This window comes from Peromyscus leucopus, chromosome 15 (assembly GCF_004664715.2).
Source record: "Peromyscus leucopus breed LL Stock chromosome 15, UCI_PerLeu_2.1, whole genome shotgun sequence".
In the NCBI taxonomy this organism is placed as follows: domain Eukaryota; kingdom Metazoa; phylum Chordata; class Mammalia; order Rodentia; family Cricetidae; genus Peromyscus; species Peromyscus leucopus.
Window position 1 is genome coordinate 16851819 of NC_051076.1, and position 18563 is coordinate 16870381.

Sequence of the window (18563 nt, forward strand, 5' to 3'; positions counted from 1 at the left end):
ACTTGCCTCTGTGACATGGAGAATTTAGTTTATCATGCAAGCTATACTTTTCTATCAAAATTATATCTGGTAATTCCCAACTAATGATCGTTCCCAGTGACCTCTTACTTGATCATGAGGTTGACCGGAGCAGCTTTTGGTTGTAGGCTGATGAGATTTTCAATGAGCTTTTGAGTCTTGGTCTCGTTGCAGGTTTGTGTGGCCTCGGGGTGTATCCCTAAGATTTCGGGATAGTCATCATCTGGTAAGGACTGGATAATGTGTATGCAGTCCTTTAAGCTTGCCGAGATGGGCACTACCTGGTACATCTGAAAGTTGAATGGCTTTGTTAATTTTGCATGAGTAAGACATCTACTCCAGGTAGTATCTCCCATGACCTTTTATGCAAATGACTCATATCTATAATACAGACGGTCTATTAAAAGCAACACCTGGGACCTCACATTGCAAACCGTATGACACTCACATGTAACGTTCTTGTTGGGAAGGCAGGGGTGTTTAAAGCCTAGGGGAAATATTCCCACAGGTAATGGAAGCATGGGCCCCTAGTACAACCTGACAAAGCGATGTGAGGGAGTCCCAGGCCTTGTGTGTTAGAAGTGTGGTGAGCAGCCTGGTACTACTGGGAGAGGGTAAGACTATTGAGAAGTGGGAGAGTCGAGCACTGTGCTGTGTCACTGAAGGAGATGTTGGGATGCCACCCTGCCCATCTTTGTTTCCTGGCTGCCATCAGTGAGGAGCCCTCCTGCCACAGGCTCCCATTGTGAAGTCCTGTGTCCAAACAGGCCCATGCAGCACCTTCAACTATGGACTGAAATCTCTGGAGACACGGGCCAACAACAAACATTTCCTCCTAAAAATTGTTTGTCTTCAGCATTTGTCAAATTATAGACATCTGTCTAATACAGATATTAAGAATGAATGACCAGTGAATAGGAAGAGAAATGCGTTGTTTATATGTCAGGAGGCCGGCGGTAGTGGCTCTCATTGAAGACCTGGTGAGGGCCACAGGACACTTTGGAGAACAAGGTAAAGACATCATCAGGGAAGGAAACTAAGATTATTTCAGCGCATAGGATGGACTGGCAAGACAGAATGGTCATAAAAGTTTCAGGGTTTTAAAACAATTGAAATGTAAGATTTCAGAACATACATGTTTGTTAATGTGGTATGTTGCAATGAAAAACAAGCTATATGTATATAAGTATATTATTTTATCTCCTCTTCACTTACACACATTCAGTGTGTCAGTCTACACACAGAAACCAAACACAATATACTTACTGAGCACTTTTAAAGGGTTTTCAAGGGTAATTTTTATCTTAAGGACTGACTTGAGAATTGTCTTTGTTGAGGGTCTCTATTGCTGAGAAGAGACACCATGACCATAACAACTCTTACAAAGGACAACATTCAACTAGGGTGGCTGGCTTACAGTTCAGGGGTTCAGTCCATTATCATCATGGTGGGGAGCAGGGCAGTGTGCAGGCAGACATGGAGCTGGTTACATCTTGATCAGAAGGCAACAGGAAGTGGACTGTGACACCGAGCAAAGCTTAAGCGAAAGAGACCTCAAAGCCCGCCCTCACAGTGACACACTTCCTTCAACAAGGCCACACCTCCCAATAGTGCCCCTCCCTATGAGCTTATGGGGGCCAGTTACATTCAAACTACCACAAGAATCTAAACTTAATTTAAATGCCCCTTTAAATAGTTAAAAGCAAACAGAGGCTTTGCCACCCAATAAGAAACAATTGCAAGCTGGCTGGCATGCACCAGGTGGGCTGTGAATGCTGCTGGCTTTTGTTGCTCGGCATCATCAACAGGCTGTTAAAATACACTTTTTTTTTTTTGGTGCCATACAAATGAGTTTCTCTCAAATATCACTTTGTTCATCTCTCTGTATTCTTAAGACTTAGGGCAGATGACCCGGGTCTGACCTCTACCCCTCTCCCGCATCTGGCCCAGAGCCTCATCCTTCCTATCCTGTTGTCCACTCACCTCTCCACCCCCCCACGGGTCAGCGGTCCCGGAGCTGTTTCCTCTGCAGCAAACATTGGACAAAGCATGACTGCTGGTGTCTAGCCTGGAGCTCTGCCTGCGAGGTGGAGGCCAACGTGGAGGACAGAAACTAAGGGGCTGCGGGAAGGGAACGGTTTTCTACCTCGGATGCTTGTGGTAGAGACAGAGTTCCCGCATGCCAGCTCGGCCACATGTTGGTGCTGTGTGCTTTCCACCCTGGCACCAGCAGCTCCCCTGCCTGCAAGCTGAGCAAACAGAAGCTCTGGCAACATGGGAAACACGTGCGCATTGGCTAGACTCTGGTCTGTACGTGCGGCTCGCTTCTGCTTCCTTGTGCTTTGTATATAATACTCTGCGTCTCAGAGGGCACACACCATTTCTTTACCATTCTTTGTATTGATTGCCTGATATATTCTGGCATTTACTAGAACAATGGGAAGTTGGGTGGTGGCGACACACACCTTAAATTTCAGTACTCTGAGGCAGAGGCAGGCACATCTCTGAATTCCATGCCAACCTGGTCTACAGAGTGAGTTCCCAGACAAGCAGGGCCACACAGAGAAACCCTGTCTCAAAAAACAAACAAACAAAATCCCCCAATCCAAAAGCAAGCAAACGAACAAAATAGAACAACAGGAAGTTAGTTTGGTTCTGAAAGGCAATGAAAGCCACTTGAGTGATCATTAAAATTTAGTTAAAGACATAAAGGGTGCAACAAAACCTAGTTTTTAAAAATAATTAAGAAGATTATAGTCTTTTCTTACCTCATCACTAGAGAAACTGAAGTTACTCTTCAGAATGTCAGGACTGCAGAATTTGTTGAAAAGAATCTTCAGGCATCGCTTGTCCCATTCATCAGTCACTCGGCCACCATAGGTCACTTCTGAAACATAGTAGTTCAGCTCTTTCCATGGAATTTCTGACCGGCCAGAGAGGATATTTCCCAGCATCTTTATGGAAACCTGTGAAAAGCCCACTGTACCTTGTTATTTCTGCATGCGTTTTTAGTTTAACTGACATTCCACACTACACCAACAACTCTCAAGTGGCCAGTTTCTCTCTGAAACACAGAAGCAGGCCAGGAGGTACAGTCCTCTAGTTTCAATTACTTAGGAGGCTGAGGCAGGAGGATTATAATTTAAGTCCAACTTGGGCAACTTAGTAAGACCCTGGCTCAATAGAAGAGGACTGGAGGAGCTGAAGAGATGGCTCAGTGATGAAGAGCACTGGCTGCTCTTGAGAGGACCTGGGTTCCATTCCCAGCATCTCATGGTGGCTCACAACTGTCTGTAACTCCAGTTCTAGGGGATCTGAGCCACAGACATACACACAGGCAACACATGCCTATGCATAAAATGATGACAATAAAAAAAGGTTCTGGGGATGTAGCTTAGTGGTAGAGCACTTGCCTTGTATGCGTAAGGCCCTAGGGTTTGGTCCCCAGTACTGGAAAACCAGCCAGCCAGGAACAGAGAGCAGTAAAGTCAAGTGAGTCCACCGCAGTGGAGCTATAGCCTTGGTAATTATGGTTGCTGCTTTCACAGATCTGTGCAGGGCACCGGATGCCAGGGCACAGAAGGATGTGGAAGGGAAGTGCCTTCTCTTCATCTTCCTTCCCTCATCTTCCTTCCCCCTTCTCCAAGGCCTAAAAAAGCAGGTTCTCAGTGTCCTAAAAATGATCCTTGCATATACAATGGATCCCCACCTCTTCCCTTTCCCTCTGGCTCCTCCTTCCTGCCCTCCACTGTCCTCAGCTCTCCTGGCCACTCCCTCTGTCTCTCTCTGGCGTCTTGACTTTCCTCCTCCCACAAGTGCACGCCCTTGGCTGTCCCTGTCTGGTGGCCACGGCCATTCATTTCATGCTCCCACTGTGTGAGCCCTGGCGCTCTCACCCCTGAATCCAATAGAGATGGGACGTCACTGTGGGCTCTGTTTCTGTGGGGTCCACATCTGCACATTCAACCAAGCACCCTATCACAATTATTTTAAAACAAAAGCCTGTGTACTGAGTGCACGTAGATATTTTCCTTATCATAAACAAAATAGTGTGGTGGTTCACACAGCGCCTGCATTGTATTAGGATGTACATGATTTAAAGTTCAGAGGATGCTGTTTGTAGTCATATGCAAATGCTACACCATTTTATAGTCTAAGAGACCTGAGCATCATCAGACTTCGCCATCTAAAGGGACCCTGCGACCAAACCTCTGAGGATAGCAAGGGATAGCTGTGACTTGCAGTTTTCCAGTGTGAGAGGCTGAGCCCGACTTGAGTTTGTTCTCCATCTGGCACTGTTTATTCTCAGCCTCTTCTTTACCTGACAGTCGTTTAGGCTGGAGTTTCTCTACAGTGCTGTTAGGCTATCTTCCTTTTAAGTAATTCTATATATTATGGATATTAATTTTATTGTCAGTCATTTGCATCACACATTTTAAAGATTTGTTTTTAATTAGGACTATCTGTGTGGGTATGTGAATATAAATAGGTAGCATCCCCTAGATCTGGAGTTACATGGGCTTGTGAGCGTCCAGTGGGGTGCTGAGAATTGGGGTCCTCAGGAATAGCCGAGCTGTTTTGACACTGTTCCAATTCTGGGGTCAAATTTGGATTAAGTTGTGCCCAAATTCAAGATTGTCCATAGATTTTCCCAGATTCGTTTTTAGAGATTTTTTAAAAAAAGATTTATTTATTTATTATGTATGCAGCATGTATGACTGCAGGCCAGAAGAGGGCGCCAGATCTCATTACAGATGGTTGTGAGCCACCATGTGGTTGCTGGGAATTGAACTCAGGACCTCTGGAAGAGCAGTCAGTGCTCTTAACCTCTGAGCTATCTCTCCAGCCCTTAATTTTAGAGATTTTTATGACTGTAAAATACATTTAGCCTTTCTTCTAGTGTACAAACTAATAGAATGCAAAAGATAAAGGACCTAGTCATTTTCTTTCAGTAGGATGCCGAGTTGTACTAGTATTATTTACAAAAAACATCTTTTTACTGTGTTGAAATACCACTGACCTCATAGATGGTTCCTAGAGGCTGAAAGGGTATTGAAAGACACAAGGAGTATAGTTGCATTGGAGGGAACTTTGGTTGGCAGTAATTTGGTGTGTGTAGGGGGGAGGGTTTAGAGAGATGGCTCAGAGGTTAAGAGCACTGACTGCTCTTCCAGAGGACCCAGGTTTGATTCCCAGCACCCACATGGCAGCTCACAAACATCTATAACTTCAGTTCTAGATCCGGTGCCTTCTTCTAGCCTCCCTGGGCACCAGGCTACACATGGTGCATAGACATACATGCAGGCATTATCCATATACAGTATATCCCATAACTATGTATAATTATGGCAACTTTAGAACTTCATAGAGAATTGGATCTACTTCTGCATCCTTTGCCAAGTCACACTGAGTTAACTTTTCTGCTAAACTATTTACTTCAGGATAGTGGATTTTTAGTCTATTTTGACGTCTGGTGAAGGAAAACTCCTCTACTGATTTTTATTTTTGTGTGCATTTATAGCTTATTAAACATTTCTGCTTTTTGTGAACTTTTTTCAATTTTAAATCTTCTAAGTTCTAATCATAACTCAGCATTATATTTGGCAATTAATGTTGGAAGAATGGACAGTTTATGGTATCTGGAGTTTTCCTTGGAGAACTGGTGTGTGCTAGGTTAGAGAAAGCAGGATAGAAAAAGGTAATGGCACTCATTGCCACTTACTGGGCAACTGGGACAAATTTCCCCAGTGCTCATGGCTCTGTTCCCATCTGGAGACCGGGGACAGTTAATGAGCTTACAAAGCTGTCGTAAGACTTTCAACATTTTAAATGATAAAGAATGTTGTTCTTTTTCTCCCTAACTTACAGGGATCTTTTTGCAGGGCCTGTACATTTCATATTAATTTTGTTCAAATTTTTTTTTTATCACTACTGTTCTGGATGTTTATTGCTAGAGAAAACTATATATTTACATTTTTGACCTAGCCATTTTACCAGTTCTCTATTTCTAGTATGCCCTTTTAACTTCTTTTCAGTAGTGTATAAGGTTTTCAAGACACACCAGTGTTCTTCCTGTAAGTGGCCTGAGGTGACCTGTGAGGACCAGAAAACCCTACAAAACCATGCAAATCAAGGGGTTCAAATCTTTGAGTCCACATTAAGGACACCCGTGAAACTGCCCAGGCCATCAAGGGTATGCATATCCGGAAAGCCACCTAATATCTGAATGATGCCACTTTCAAGAAGCCATGTGTACCATTCAGAGGGTGCGATGGTGGGGTCGGTAGGTTACCCAGGCCAGACAGTGGACATGGACAGAGGGTCGGTGGCCAATAAGGAGTGCTGAGGTTTTGCTGCACAGACTTAAAAACGCAGAGAGTAATGCTGAACCGGAGGGTTCAGAAGCAGGTTCTCTAGTCACTGAACACATCAAGGTGAACACAGCAGCCAAGATGTGCTGATGAACTTCCAGAGCTCATGGCCGCGTTAACCCGAGCGTGAGCTCCCCTGCCATGCTTAGATGATCCTCACTGAAAAGGAACAAGTTGTTCCAAAGCCAGAAAAAGAGGTTGCACAGAGGAAAAAGATATCCCAGAAAAACCTGAAGAAAAAAAAAACTTATGGCAAGGAATAAATCCAGCATAAAATAAATGCAGGTAAAAGGGAAAAAAAAAGACACAAGTATATTATCCATTGATATGCTAGGGACTGAACCCAGGACCTTGTGCATACTACATTTAACATAGTAAGTGATAATAGTCTTTTCATTTTGCTTCATGTTATTCTTTATTTTTACTTTATCTTTCTCTTATTTTTGATAGTTTACTCAAGTTGTTGTTTCCTTTCAGTTTCCTTCTTTGTTAAATTTAAGACACATTGGGCTGAGCATAGCTCTGTACTTTAGCAAGGTACTTATCATGTATGAGATCTTGGGTTTGGTCATTAGCACTGAGAGGAAAAAGACACACTGTTTCCGTTTCTCCTTAAATTCATGTCTCTCTTCAAATGAATAGAAGATAATGATTATTTCCCACCCAGCTCTCCAATACACAGTGCAAGAACTTCCCATAGTGTATTGTTTGCACTTTGGGCTTTGAAGAGGCTCGGGCAGGAGCACCCTGTGCTTATAGTCTTTGGAAGATCTCTAATGTGCAGCTATTCTTGATATTATTGGCTAATCCCAGAAATCGTGAGCTTTCCTATGTGAATGTGGCTTCTTGTGAAGGTAGAAATGCCTGATGGACACACAGAGAGGACTTAAAAGACTTGAAGACCTCCTGCCCAGGGTGGACTACTGCCATAGGCAGAATCAAGACTTACCTAGAAAACAAACAAACAAACAAATAACAAACCCAGAAACGGTGCAGCATTCTACATCAGAAGCATAGTTGCAAAAAAAAATTAACTTGGGAATTTTTTGTTGTTGATTTGTTTTGTTTTGACCAGCGAGTTCCTGGTCAGCCAAGGCTACACAGAGAAACCCTGTCTTGAAAAAACAAAAACCCAAACAAGAAAAGAAAACGTCCTGCCCAGAAGCACAACAGAAAGTACTGTAAGAAGGGTAATCGCTTACAGAAGAGTCTTAAGTGGCCCAGCCCCAGGGACTCAGGGTAATCCTTGCTTTGAATGAATATTGAGAGATGTTTGAATAGTGATTTACATGTCAGGAATTGATCAAAATGTTTCACTTATATTCACTGAGTTGTACTTTTTTTTTTTTTTTTCTAAAAGATTTATTTTTATTTTATCTGTATGGGTGTTTTGCCCATATATGAGTACCACATGTGTGCCTGATGTCCACAAAGGCCAGAAGAGGGCACCAGATACCCTAAAACTCTAGTTACATGTGGTTTTGAACCAGCATGTAGGTGCTGGGAATTGAACCTGGGTCCTCTGGAAGAGCAGCCAGAGCTCTTAACTACTGAGCCGTCCCTCCGGGCCACTGAGTTGCATCTTGTAATGACTCTGTGGGTAGGTATTGAGGTTTGCTCCCCTCCCACGCTGCTTATTTCCCTGAAGAGATTAGGCTCCTGGGGTTATCTGACTTGTCTAGAAGAGGAAATTCTGTATAGCCCAAGTGGTGGGGCTTCTACTGCATTCTAGAAAGCTGACTTTACAGTCCTCATTTCCTACTTACACAATGCCTTTTCTTCCCACCAGGCAAACACCTAGCACCGTGGAGACACATACTAGCTCAGCTCAGCTTGCGTCTGTTGTGAGCTCCTGCCTGCCATCCAGAGCCCACACTCACCTCCAAGTCTGAAGAACTGAATTTGTAAGGGATGTTCCAGCCTAGTGTCCCATACGCGTTCCTTTCGTTGACCACGGCATTGAAGAAACAGAGGCTGAACAGAATTTTTTTCCAGCATGGTCCACAATCAGGCTTCTCAAATATATCTTCTGTTACCTCTCCACTCCCGCCATATCCAAACATTTGGAGTAAATTGCTTTTCAGTCCCTGGGGAGGTTCCACGGCAATCTTTAAAAGAGAAGGGAATGAACAGACCAAGTGACTGTACGTGGGAACAAGCCCTGGAGGGCCACTTCTCACAGGACTAGCGACACACATGGCTGGGAGCTGTTTTCAAAACCACTGTCATGTCCCAATCTAGGCCTCTTGAACACCTCTGCAAAAGGATCATTTCAGATGTTGTATCGCGTTCTAATTCATGTTTTATTTTTGAGACATGGTCTCCCTCTGCAGCCATGGTTAGCATGAATCTTTCTATGTCGATGAGACTGGCCTGGAGCTTACAGAGGTCTGTCTAATTCACATTTTAAAGACAAACCACAGCACTGGGATGATAGCTGTTACTGTGACCACAAGCCTAATGTCTGGGAAAAACAGAACTTCAGAGTTTGTCCGTGGGTTACATCAGTGGTAGCCAAGCTGTGGCCAGGCGAAGGAACTGCCAGACCCCAGCCAGGGAGCCAAACCACAGGAAACGACACTGATTAAGCCACTGGACACAGCCAGTCACATTCAAAGGGAGAGTGGCGATTTTGTGCTACTGAATTTTGATTGCCCTGAGAATCCAAGCTGTTGCCTGCTTCCCTGGAGTAGCTCATGTGACTAACTGTGAAGGTTTTATTATGTGTGTGTGGATGCCAGTCTGAGATAACCAGGGTCTTAATGGGTACCTGCTTACAGAGTTTATATATGTATAAACCTAAGCTCAGAGTACGATTGATTTAAACATTGGCAAATAAAGTATTTTGTGTAATTCTTATGATATACAGTGCATAAATACTGTGTGACTATGCAGATACATTATATGGGTGAGTGTAAGTGTGCGCATGAATATGAGATTTCTAGATTCAAGATCAGACTTATTACTTATGTATGACTCTGTCAGTTCCTTGTGTGTTCACATGTTTCTCAGGGGGGATGTAGTGGGAGTCATATGCACCTGTGCATGATGGGAACCTAAGATGTTACTAGAGCGTATACAGATGGCTGGCATGGTCGCCCCTCTTCCCCTCTTGAATTACAGAAGCAGAGACACTTTTCCTTAGGGATGTAAGCACATAATTTTGGGAAGGAGGAAGGTCTCTAGCCATTGTTTGGTTTTGAAACAGGCCTGCAACCCCCTATGTAGGTACAGATCAGACTGGCCTTGAATTTATAGCAATCCACCTCCTGCCTTGTCTCCCTGGTGCTAGGATTAAAGTCATGCACCGCCATGGCCACCTTGATTAATAGACTCTTTTTTTTTTTTAATTGGACATCGGACAGCTTGGGTATTGAACTCCGGTCCTCTGGAACATCAGTCAGTGCTCTTAACTGCTGAGCCAACTCTCTCTTTCTCTCTCTGATTGATAGTCTCTTAAAGTGGAATTAGAGCAATGGACCTAATCAAAATAAATGTCCTTGAAACCCTGTCTCCCTTTATTACTACTGCCTCCCAACTTTTGCTCCTGGCCAAAGGAAAAAGGTCACTTGAGGTCATAGTCAGCCTGGTCTTGGGAAGTAAACAGGGCATCTTAAGTCACAGGCTGAAAGTCTCAGGTTTCTCTGTCTGGCAGGGCTGTTGGGAAGCGGCTCTGGGAGAAGGACACACAGGGAACAGGGCTGCAGGGAGGTGTTTCTGGTTTTAGGAATCAGCCTGGCTAAGTGTGGTCTGCGCATAGTATTTTTCCGAGTCTTCGTTGGTTTCTCTGTCATTTGAAGTCTATCTTTAGGCCATCTGGGCCTCTAACGGGATTGAGCAAGTCTTCATAGTTGGATTTCAGGAGTCAGACATAACCTACAATTAAGGTTATTTTAGCAAATAGTTTGTTTGCCTTCTGCTAGAACTTTCCAGAGAGTTAATGGACTATAAACTGGTTAAGAGGAATAGAAATAAGAAAACGCCATATAGTTGGGTGTAGTGGTACATACTCAAGAAGCTGAGGTGGCGGATCATTTGAGCTCAGGAGTTCAAGGCCAGCCTGGGCAACATAGCAAGACGGTGTCTTAAGGGGAAAAAAGGAGAAGGCAGAAGGGAAAAGCTATACAAATGTGTGCATCTTGGTTTACAACAATTGGAAGCATCCTCTTTGAGCAGCAAGTGTCAGAGCTAGGAGTTACTGAAGCAGGTCTACATACTAAGGTAGCATCCTCCCTGCTAACGTTTACGCATTACCTGGCCTGCCCCTGGGGGCTCTGGCAGGATGCACTTGCTAACCCAGGTAAATACAGTTTCTCTTCGTGGATGGTGGATGCATAGTCTATGCACAGGCACAAAGACCCCTTTAAGAGAAAGCCCCTCACTCTTCTCTCTCCCTTCCTCTCTCTTCTCCTCTCCCCTTCTTCTATTTTCAACCCCATCCGTTTCCTCTTTCTTCCCCGCTTCATAAAACTTTCCACGTGAGTGCCGCCTACATGGTATGAGTGACTTCCCGCCAGGCCCCTTGGCTCCACCCGCCAAGGCTGCCACTGTGCCATTTTAAAAATACAACCCTCCCCATCTAGCAAAAGCTGACAATGAGCACACCAGGAGTGCTCTTCTTGACTTAGAATAAGGAGTGACAGTCAAGCAGGGTTGCTTGCCAACACTGGCATCTTGCCAGCTTGTCCTTACCTTCACACCCTTCTGAAGAATAGGAATTGGGAACGAACTATATGATTTTGAGCTTAACCAAAGCCTAAAGTCAGGGTCTAGCATCATATCTGGACTACTAAATCTGCAAAATAAAAATGTAAATATTAAAAAATTTGTGCAATATCTTCTTAGAGTCAGAACATTTTAATGTTTCTGTGACCTTACAAGTCATTTTAATGCCAAAGATACCACCCACCACAAGGACTTTGACGGTACACAAAGTATATAAGATTCACCAATTTCTATTTCCCTTAAGTTAAAAAAAAAAAAGTCAGAAATACTCAGTACGGAAACTTGGGAAAACTTACAAAACACGACCTATGTGAAAGCCAGGTGTGACAGTGCCTCTTTCCATGTGGGAGGGAGCAGGGGTCATGAGGTCAAGATCAGCCTTGTCTACAGAGCTATCTCAAAAAGCCAGGGTTGGGGTGGGGGAGTTCCAGGTCACACCTCGGACAACTGAAGAGCAAAGTAAGCAACAGTGGGTCCTGGCTGAATCGAATGACTACAGCAGGACAACACCCACACGGACACAGATGTGTGAGGGAATCAATGGACGGGAGAGGAGCCATGCTTTTTATTCTGGTAGCCTGTCGTCACATGATTCTCTTTCTGTGTGAGGTGCTGGGGATAGAAGCAGGTCGTAAAGCTGAGCAGTTAGAAAACTATTTGGCAAATTAGGGAGTAATAATTCAGTCACAAGTTATCACGGGATGCTGAAACTATTGGGGACAGTTTAATACATAAAAGAGGTCTGAAGGCTCCCCTGAGTGGCAGATACTATAATCACAGGATCAAAGTTAGCATCACCAGGAATAATGCAGAGTGACGCTGTACGCCTCTTGGCAAGCTTCACTGCAAAGATCGAGCACATTCCCATCTTCATGCCTGTAGAGAGCCGTCAACCACATATGAGGAAATAGCGTGTAAGCTCAAGTTGAGAACTCTTTTGAGTACGTCCATCTTTTTTTTTTTTAAATAAAATTTTATGTGCATTGGTGTTTTGCTGTTGGTGTTGGGTCCCCTGGAACTGGAGTCACAGACAGCTGTGAGCCACCACGTGGGAGCTGGGAATTGAACCAGGGTCCTCTGGAATAGCAGCCATGCTCTTAACCGCTGAGTCATCTCTCCAGCCCCGAGTACGTCCATCTTTTGACACTCTAGTATGACATTGTTGTCAATGAGATTCATGTTTGAGATTGAGTTACCAAAGGTATGGCCAGAACAACCAACCAATCAACCAACCAACCAGACAAACAAACAAAACCCTAAAACCCACTATAATATTTTAAGTAAGTTTGCTATTTTGTGACAGCATTCATCACTATCCTGGGTGCACATAGCCTGTAGACAGCAGGGTGGACACCACTGAAGGACATTCACAACATATCTGGCTGTGTCTTCAAAGCCATCAGAGATGGAAAGATAAAGACAGACTGAGGAGTTGCGCCATTTTAAGGTAGACTAGAGAGACAGACAATGATGTGCAACAGAAACCACTGTTTTGGGACCTAGACCAAGAGTTCTTACCACAGAAGATCCCTTGAGAAAGCTGACTTACCAGGACAGAGTTCTGCTGATTAGATGGCCGAGCACAGCGAGATACTGAGGTGTCAAGTGACATGTATCTGCAGTTAACTTTCAGACACTCAGAGAAAAGATGTCTATGTAAATTAGGAGCAGTGGTAGGCTAATCATAAGAATGAGAACCAGAAAAGCAGGTGAAGAGGGGGTTGCATTGTCCATGTAATGCAGATCTAAAATTACTTCTAAAATGTTTAAATAACATGGGTAATAAAGTCTCTTGCCATCAAGACTGACAGCTTGAGTTTGATCCCCAGGACACACATGCTTGAAGCAGAGAATTGACTTTAAAATCTGTCTTCTGAGTGCCAATTGTATGCTGTGGGATGCATGTGCTCATGTACACAACACACACACACACACACACACACACACACACACACACACACACACAAGTGCAATAAAAATTTATAGAATAAGCTAAAAATAATGAAAAGCAAAACCACATTAGATACAAAATAAAACAGAAAAATAAAAATAACCTAAATAACCTGTAATTTCGCTAAATGCTTTCCTTTTCTTTTTTTGAGTCTCCTCTTATTTTTAAATAAAAATATAATACTGTACATATTATTTCTAGCTTGGTATTTTTCCTTCTTAGCAACATACTGAGAATGTTTTTATTTACTGCCTAAATTCAGGAATCTTTCAGTTTTTTATAGCCATTTAAAAATGTTATTTTCTTAGACTTTCTCACAATATATTTTGACCACATTCTTTCCTTTCTTCCAATTCCTCCCAGACCCTCCTCACCTCCCTATCCACCCAACTACATGTTCCTCTCTCTCTCTCTCTCTCTCTCTCTCTCTCTCTCTCTCTCAAAAGAAAGAAAGAAAGAAAGAAAGAAAGGAAGAAGGAAGGAAGAAAGAAAGAAAGAGGGCCGGGCGTTGGTGGCGCACGCCTTTAATCCCAGCACTCGGAGCAGACCAGGCGGATCTCTGTGAGTTCGAGGCCAGCCTGGGCTACCAAGTGAGCTCCAGGAAAGGCGCAAAGCTGCACAGAGAAACCCTGTCTCGAAAAACCAAAAAAAAAAAAAAAAAAAAAAAAGAAAGAAAGAAGCCAAACCAAACCAAGAGCAAAACACAACATGGTGTCCAATTGATGCTGGCCAGCTCTCTTGAGAAGACTCTTCTCTGCTACTGGACACCCGCCTGCAGCTTACGGCGCTCTGAACACCTGCAGTGTTTATCTGGGTGTGCAATGTCCCCAGTGCCTGGAATAGTAGCGACAAAGAGCAGATGCCCTGCATGTGTTTTAAATGAATAATGCAAGATGTGGCACATAGTCCGCATCTGTTAAAGTCATATTACTAATTAATCTTTGCCTTCTGGGTGATTCCATAAGTGTGATTTTTTTCCCCCAATAGTTTTTAAACTGCTAAAAGACCAACAGTCTCAGAATAGCACAAACTGTATTAGGAGAGGCTTTAGAAATCTAAGTTGAGCAGTTAGAATTTAACTGAAGTCTCCTTTCAGATACTCAAAGCATAAGAATGACAACATTGGATCTTCACACCCTTGCCCAACGTGACCGGCCATACAGACTAGGAAGACAGTAAAAGACAATGGGAGGGAAAACCTGTGGAACGGAATTGGCCAAAATGTTTCTAATTTCTCACATTGCTGACTCTTCCCTCATTGTTAGGACAATCAAGTTTCAAAATGCAGCAAACAAGAAGGCTGAGCCTCTGGAACTCATCACACCAGTGCTGTGGGGAGCAGAGCCATGAGGGGCTCCAGCTGGGGAGGCTGGAGCAGGGGAAAGACGGGCCTAGAGGAGAACACTGAGAGCTGGACCTGAGGTCCTGTGCTTTGCTGTTTGGAGTCATGGAAAATATTAAGAATCATGTCATAGAGTATTCCTGAGCAAATGCTAAATAAGATGGAAAATAACCATCTCAACAGTTGTTTAAAGGAAAAAAAGAAAAGCCAGTGTGCTCTCAGGACAGTGTTGAGGGCAGCGGCGTGTTCTCCAGTGGCCCAATACATTGCTTTAGGGTTGCCACTCACAGTATACATTTGTTGTGGAATATTATCTTAAGATGTGGAACATTTGTTTATGCTGTGTAACATTTGTTTAATGATGCAAAGATGTGTTGCATTCTTTTATGTTGCATTTGTTTAACTCCGTGAAGCTGTGTTACTTTTCCTGTCTAAAACATCTCATGGTCTAAATAAAGAGCTGACCAGCCAATAGTGAGGCAGGAGAAAGGATGGGTGGGGCAGAGAGAGTAAATAGGAGGAGAAATCTGGGCAGAAAAGAAGAAAGGGCAAGAGAACAAGGACAGGAACAAGAAAAGAAGAGAGAGAACACCAGGGGCCAGCCACACAGCCACCCAACCACTCAGCCACACAGCCACACCGCCAGCCACGGAGTAAGAGTGAAAGTAAGATATGCAGAAGTAAGAAAAGGAAAAAAAAAAAAAAGCCCAGAGGCGAAAGGTTAAGAAAAGCTAGCTAGAAATAAGCCAAGCTAAGGCCAGACATTCATAAGAAGAAAAAAATCTCCTGTGTGATTCATTTAGGAGCTGAGTGGCAGGCCCCCAAAGAGCAAAGAGCCAAATAGTTAAAAAAAAAAACCACCACCACCATTTCGGCGTTCCAACATGGGGCCCCAGGAAGCTGAACAACAGGCATGGTCCTTTGCAGTGCGACTTCACAGTGCAGGTAATTAATTCACTCGCAGACAGACGAGCAGAACTTACGACTCTATGATAGCGCAGAGTCTTGGCATGAAGGAGGCTGCGAGGTGGCAGTTCTGGAGGAAGACCCACTGATGCTTGCTGTCCAGCGCCTTAAAAATGAGCTCCTCCGCTTTGGCTGCCTGGCCTCGGCCCAGGGAAATCATGGTCACCTGCGGGGTCGTCCCTTTTAACTCTTGTGCAAATCTCAGGAGGATATTGTTGAGGTCAATCCCTGCGACAACATGGAGAGGAACCTTAAACTCACTTAGTTCCCTCAGCAGATGCAATCCTGCACTTACTGAGGGGTGATGAGAGACGATAGAGCCACAAGAGAATGACTGGGATTTGGGAATTAAAGCCTCCAGTTCAAAGTTTGTCTTTGAAGTCCGCCACTTGCTGGCCTGTGATACAGCTTCCCCAAATCTGGGAATGGCAGCTGCTCATGAGCTGAGGCACGACTGACTGGCATGCCTGTATCTACTTGTCCCGTCATCCTCTGGTGATGGATGCAATAACTGCTCACGATAGTCTCTAACCCAGCTGACATGGTTTTTAAACATGATGAAAATAGGCATGGGCATGGAGACTTGGTGCTCAGGTTTCGGCAGCAAAGGTGCGTTAAGAAAGTGTGTTGTCAAACCTTAGTTATCTCCTACAGAGAGGTGTGTGTCTCCTTCAGGCTGGACTGCCGTTGACAGGAGGGGGTGGCCGGCTGCCTGCTGCCGGGCCGGGGAAGGGCAGCACCTTTGCGGCGTCAGGCTCATAGCCTGGTGCACCACCGTCTGATGAGAAGACCCTCGGTGCGAGGGGGTGCCCTGGACAAAGCCTCTGCCTGTGGAGTCCAAGTGGGGGCGCTATCCTTAGGACCCACAGAGCAGAGGTAAGTGACAGAGGTGGGAAGTGGGGGGTTAGAAGGACAGCCTACTTCCGACAGTCACCTTGTGCTTCTTTAAAAATAGGAACTAGAGAAACAGTTTACTCTGAGAAAATACGAATGACCACGGCTTGGGAACTGATCGATGTGACCCTGATAAACTTGCCCCACCACAGACATTTTAACGATCACTGTTAATGGAAACAGCTAGCAAATTTAAGGAGTGACCCCAACTCTTTTTAATGTGTGTGAAGATATTTTCTACAAGATAATTAGCTCAAATACCTTTTTTTCATCTTGATTCTTTTATATTTTTAGAAAGATTCATCCTTCATGTAGTTTAAAGTTTAAATCCCCTTTTCCAAGATGTTAGAAGGATGTGAAGCTTTTAAACAGGATAACTGGACACAGAACCTATTTCCCCACATCCTTTTTTTTGGGTGGTGGTAGTGGTATTTTTCCAGATAGGGTCATGTAGCACAGGCTAGCCTAAAAAGATTCAAAGCTGAGGAGGACCTTGAATTTATGATCCTCTCATCCCCACTGAGTGAGAGCAGGGATTATAGGTGTGAGGCGCCCCCCTCTGTTCCCGTGGTGCTGGGAGTTGCCCTGCCGCTCCCCTGTTCAGAAGCTCACCGTAGGAGTGAATAAGGATCAGCGGCGTTTGAGCGGTGGACTCTTTATATGATTCTTTCAGATTGACTGTAGTCTCATGGATATATTCACTTCCCATTTTTTCAGTTATAAACTTTCTTATTGAATTCTCTAAACGTTCTGGCCGAAGAATTTTAATCTGAAAAATAAAACAGAAGACAAGGTAAATTTAAAATCCACTCAGGGGACTATTCCCGGTGGTAAAAATGAAATCAAAGTAAGCGTCTGGCTCTAGCCAGAGTTTCCTGATGTGCTGTTGGGGAGGTTTGAACGAGAGGGGGGTTTCCTCCTGACCACAGGTTGGTGTGGTGGTCGGAAAGAAAATGGCCCCCAAAGGGGGTGGCACTATTAGGAGGTGTGGCCTTGTTGGAGGAAGTGTGTTACTGTGGGGGTGGGCTTTGAGGTCTCCTATGCTCAAGATACCACTCAGTGTCTCAGACCACTTCCTGTTGTCTGCCAATCAAAATGTAGAACTCGCAGCTCCTTCTCCAGCACCATGTCTGCCTGCATGCTGCCAGGTCCCACCATGATAATGATGGATTAAACCTTTGAACTGTAAGCCCGCCCCAATTATAATGTTTTCCTTTATAAGAGTTGCCGTGGTCATGGTGTCTCTTCACAGCAATAGAACCCTGACTAAGACAGTTGGTTCCCCTCTGCCCAGCTACCTTGTATTCCTACAAAGCTCTTCTACACTCAGTGAGGGAGCTTGGTTTGGCTGCCCAGGTGTACACTGCGCTCCCTGGCCCTGCAAAAGGACACTTTTCCCGGGTTCTTCCTGCTGTGCCATCCATGTCTAGAGCAAGAAAAACCCATATAGTTTGGGGTTGGAAGATACAAGATAACCCAACTGGAAGACCATTAATCCTACCATTCATAAGACAAAAAAAAGGCACAGTCTAAGCTTAAGTGGGACAGAATACAGGTCTGGGGAGAGCTGTGGGCATGTGAACCACGTTGGGCACACATATAGTACATGTATAATGGGCACAGAACTTCCCAGTGAAGACTGCCTTATAGGCAAACCACTTACATGGTACATTTTTACATCATGATTATAAAATATGTTCTGAGAAAGTTCAGCATTCATGCATGGAAGGCAGATCTGAAACTGTCTGAGAATGGGAAAGGCAGGTCTGTTACTCTAGAGAGCCCTGACTAATACACCTCTCTTTCTGTCTACTGACCATGGACTGAGAAACCTCTGAAACTGAGCACAGATGAGCCTTATAAGTTGATTATCTTAGGCATTTTGCTACCTTAACAAACTTGACTAATATACAGCTAGTCCCACCCCGAACCTCCCCAACCCCAAGCCAGGTTCTAAAGCAGCTGAGAAATGGGAGCTGTGTAACATGCTGCCTCTGTAAGTGCCACTTTGGTGGATGTGATTTAGCTGGGAGTCAGCCATGTGGCTTCTGGACATTGAACCAGGGATCAGACACATTACCTATCATATCCTGATTGGGCCTCTGTTGCCTTCTCCCTAAAGGACTGGGTCTGTTCTTGTAATTTTAGCATGGAGGGGGAGGAGGGCAGAAAGTAACCCGTAGAAAGGGTAGATCTCAAAAGAACAGGGAGACAATTGTGGCACTGGGCAGCTCAGTTCGTCCCTCAGGGTTTCGTCTTGTCTATAAAGGATGGATGGCAGCGAAGCCACCACATG

At 44.4% G+C, this 18563-nt stretch overlaps 1 protein-coding gene across 1 annotated transcript in view; it reads right to left on the reverse strand.

Annotated features, from left to right (window-relative positions):
- The window catches only part of Dnah14 (dynein axonemal heavy chain 14), a 225464-nt gene that overhangs the window by 15178 nt on the left and 191723 nt on the right, over positions 1 to 18563 (reverse strand). Inside the window, 6 exon segments of the mRNA XM_037211077.1 lie at positions 109 to 308; positions 2787 to 2984; positions 8270 to 8497; positions 11082 to 11184; positions 15391 to 15601; positions 16880 to 17036. Of these exon segments, the coding sequence (XP_037066972.1) occupies positions 109 to 308; positions 2787 to 2984; positions 8270 to 8497; positions 11082 to 11184; positions 15391 to 15601; positions 16880 to 17036 (1097 nt within the window).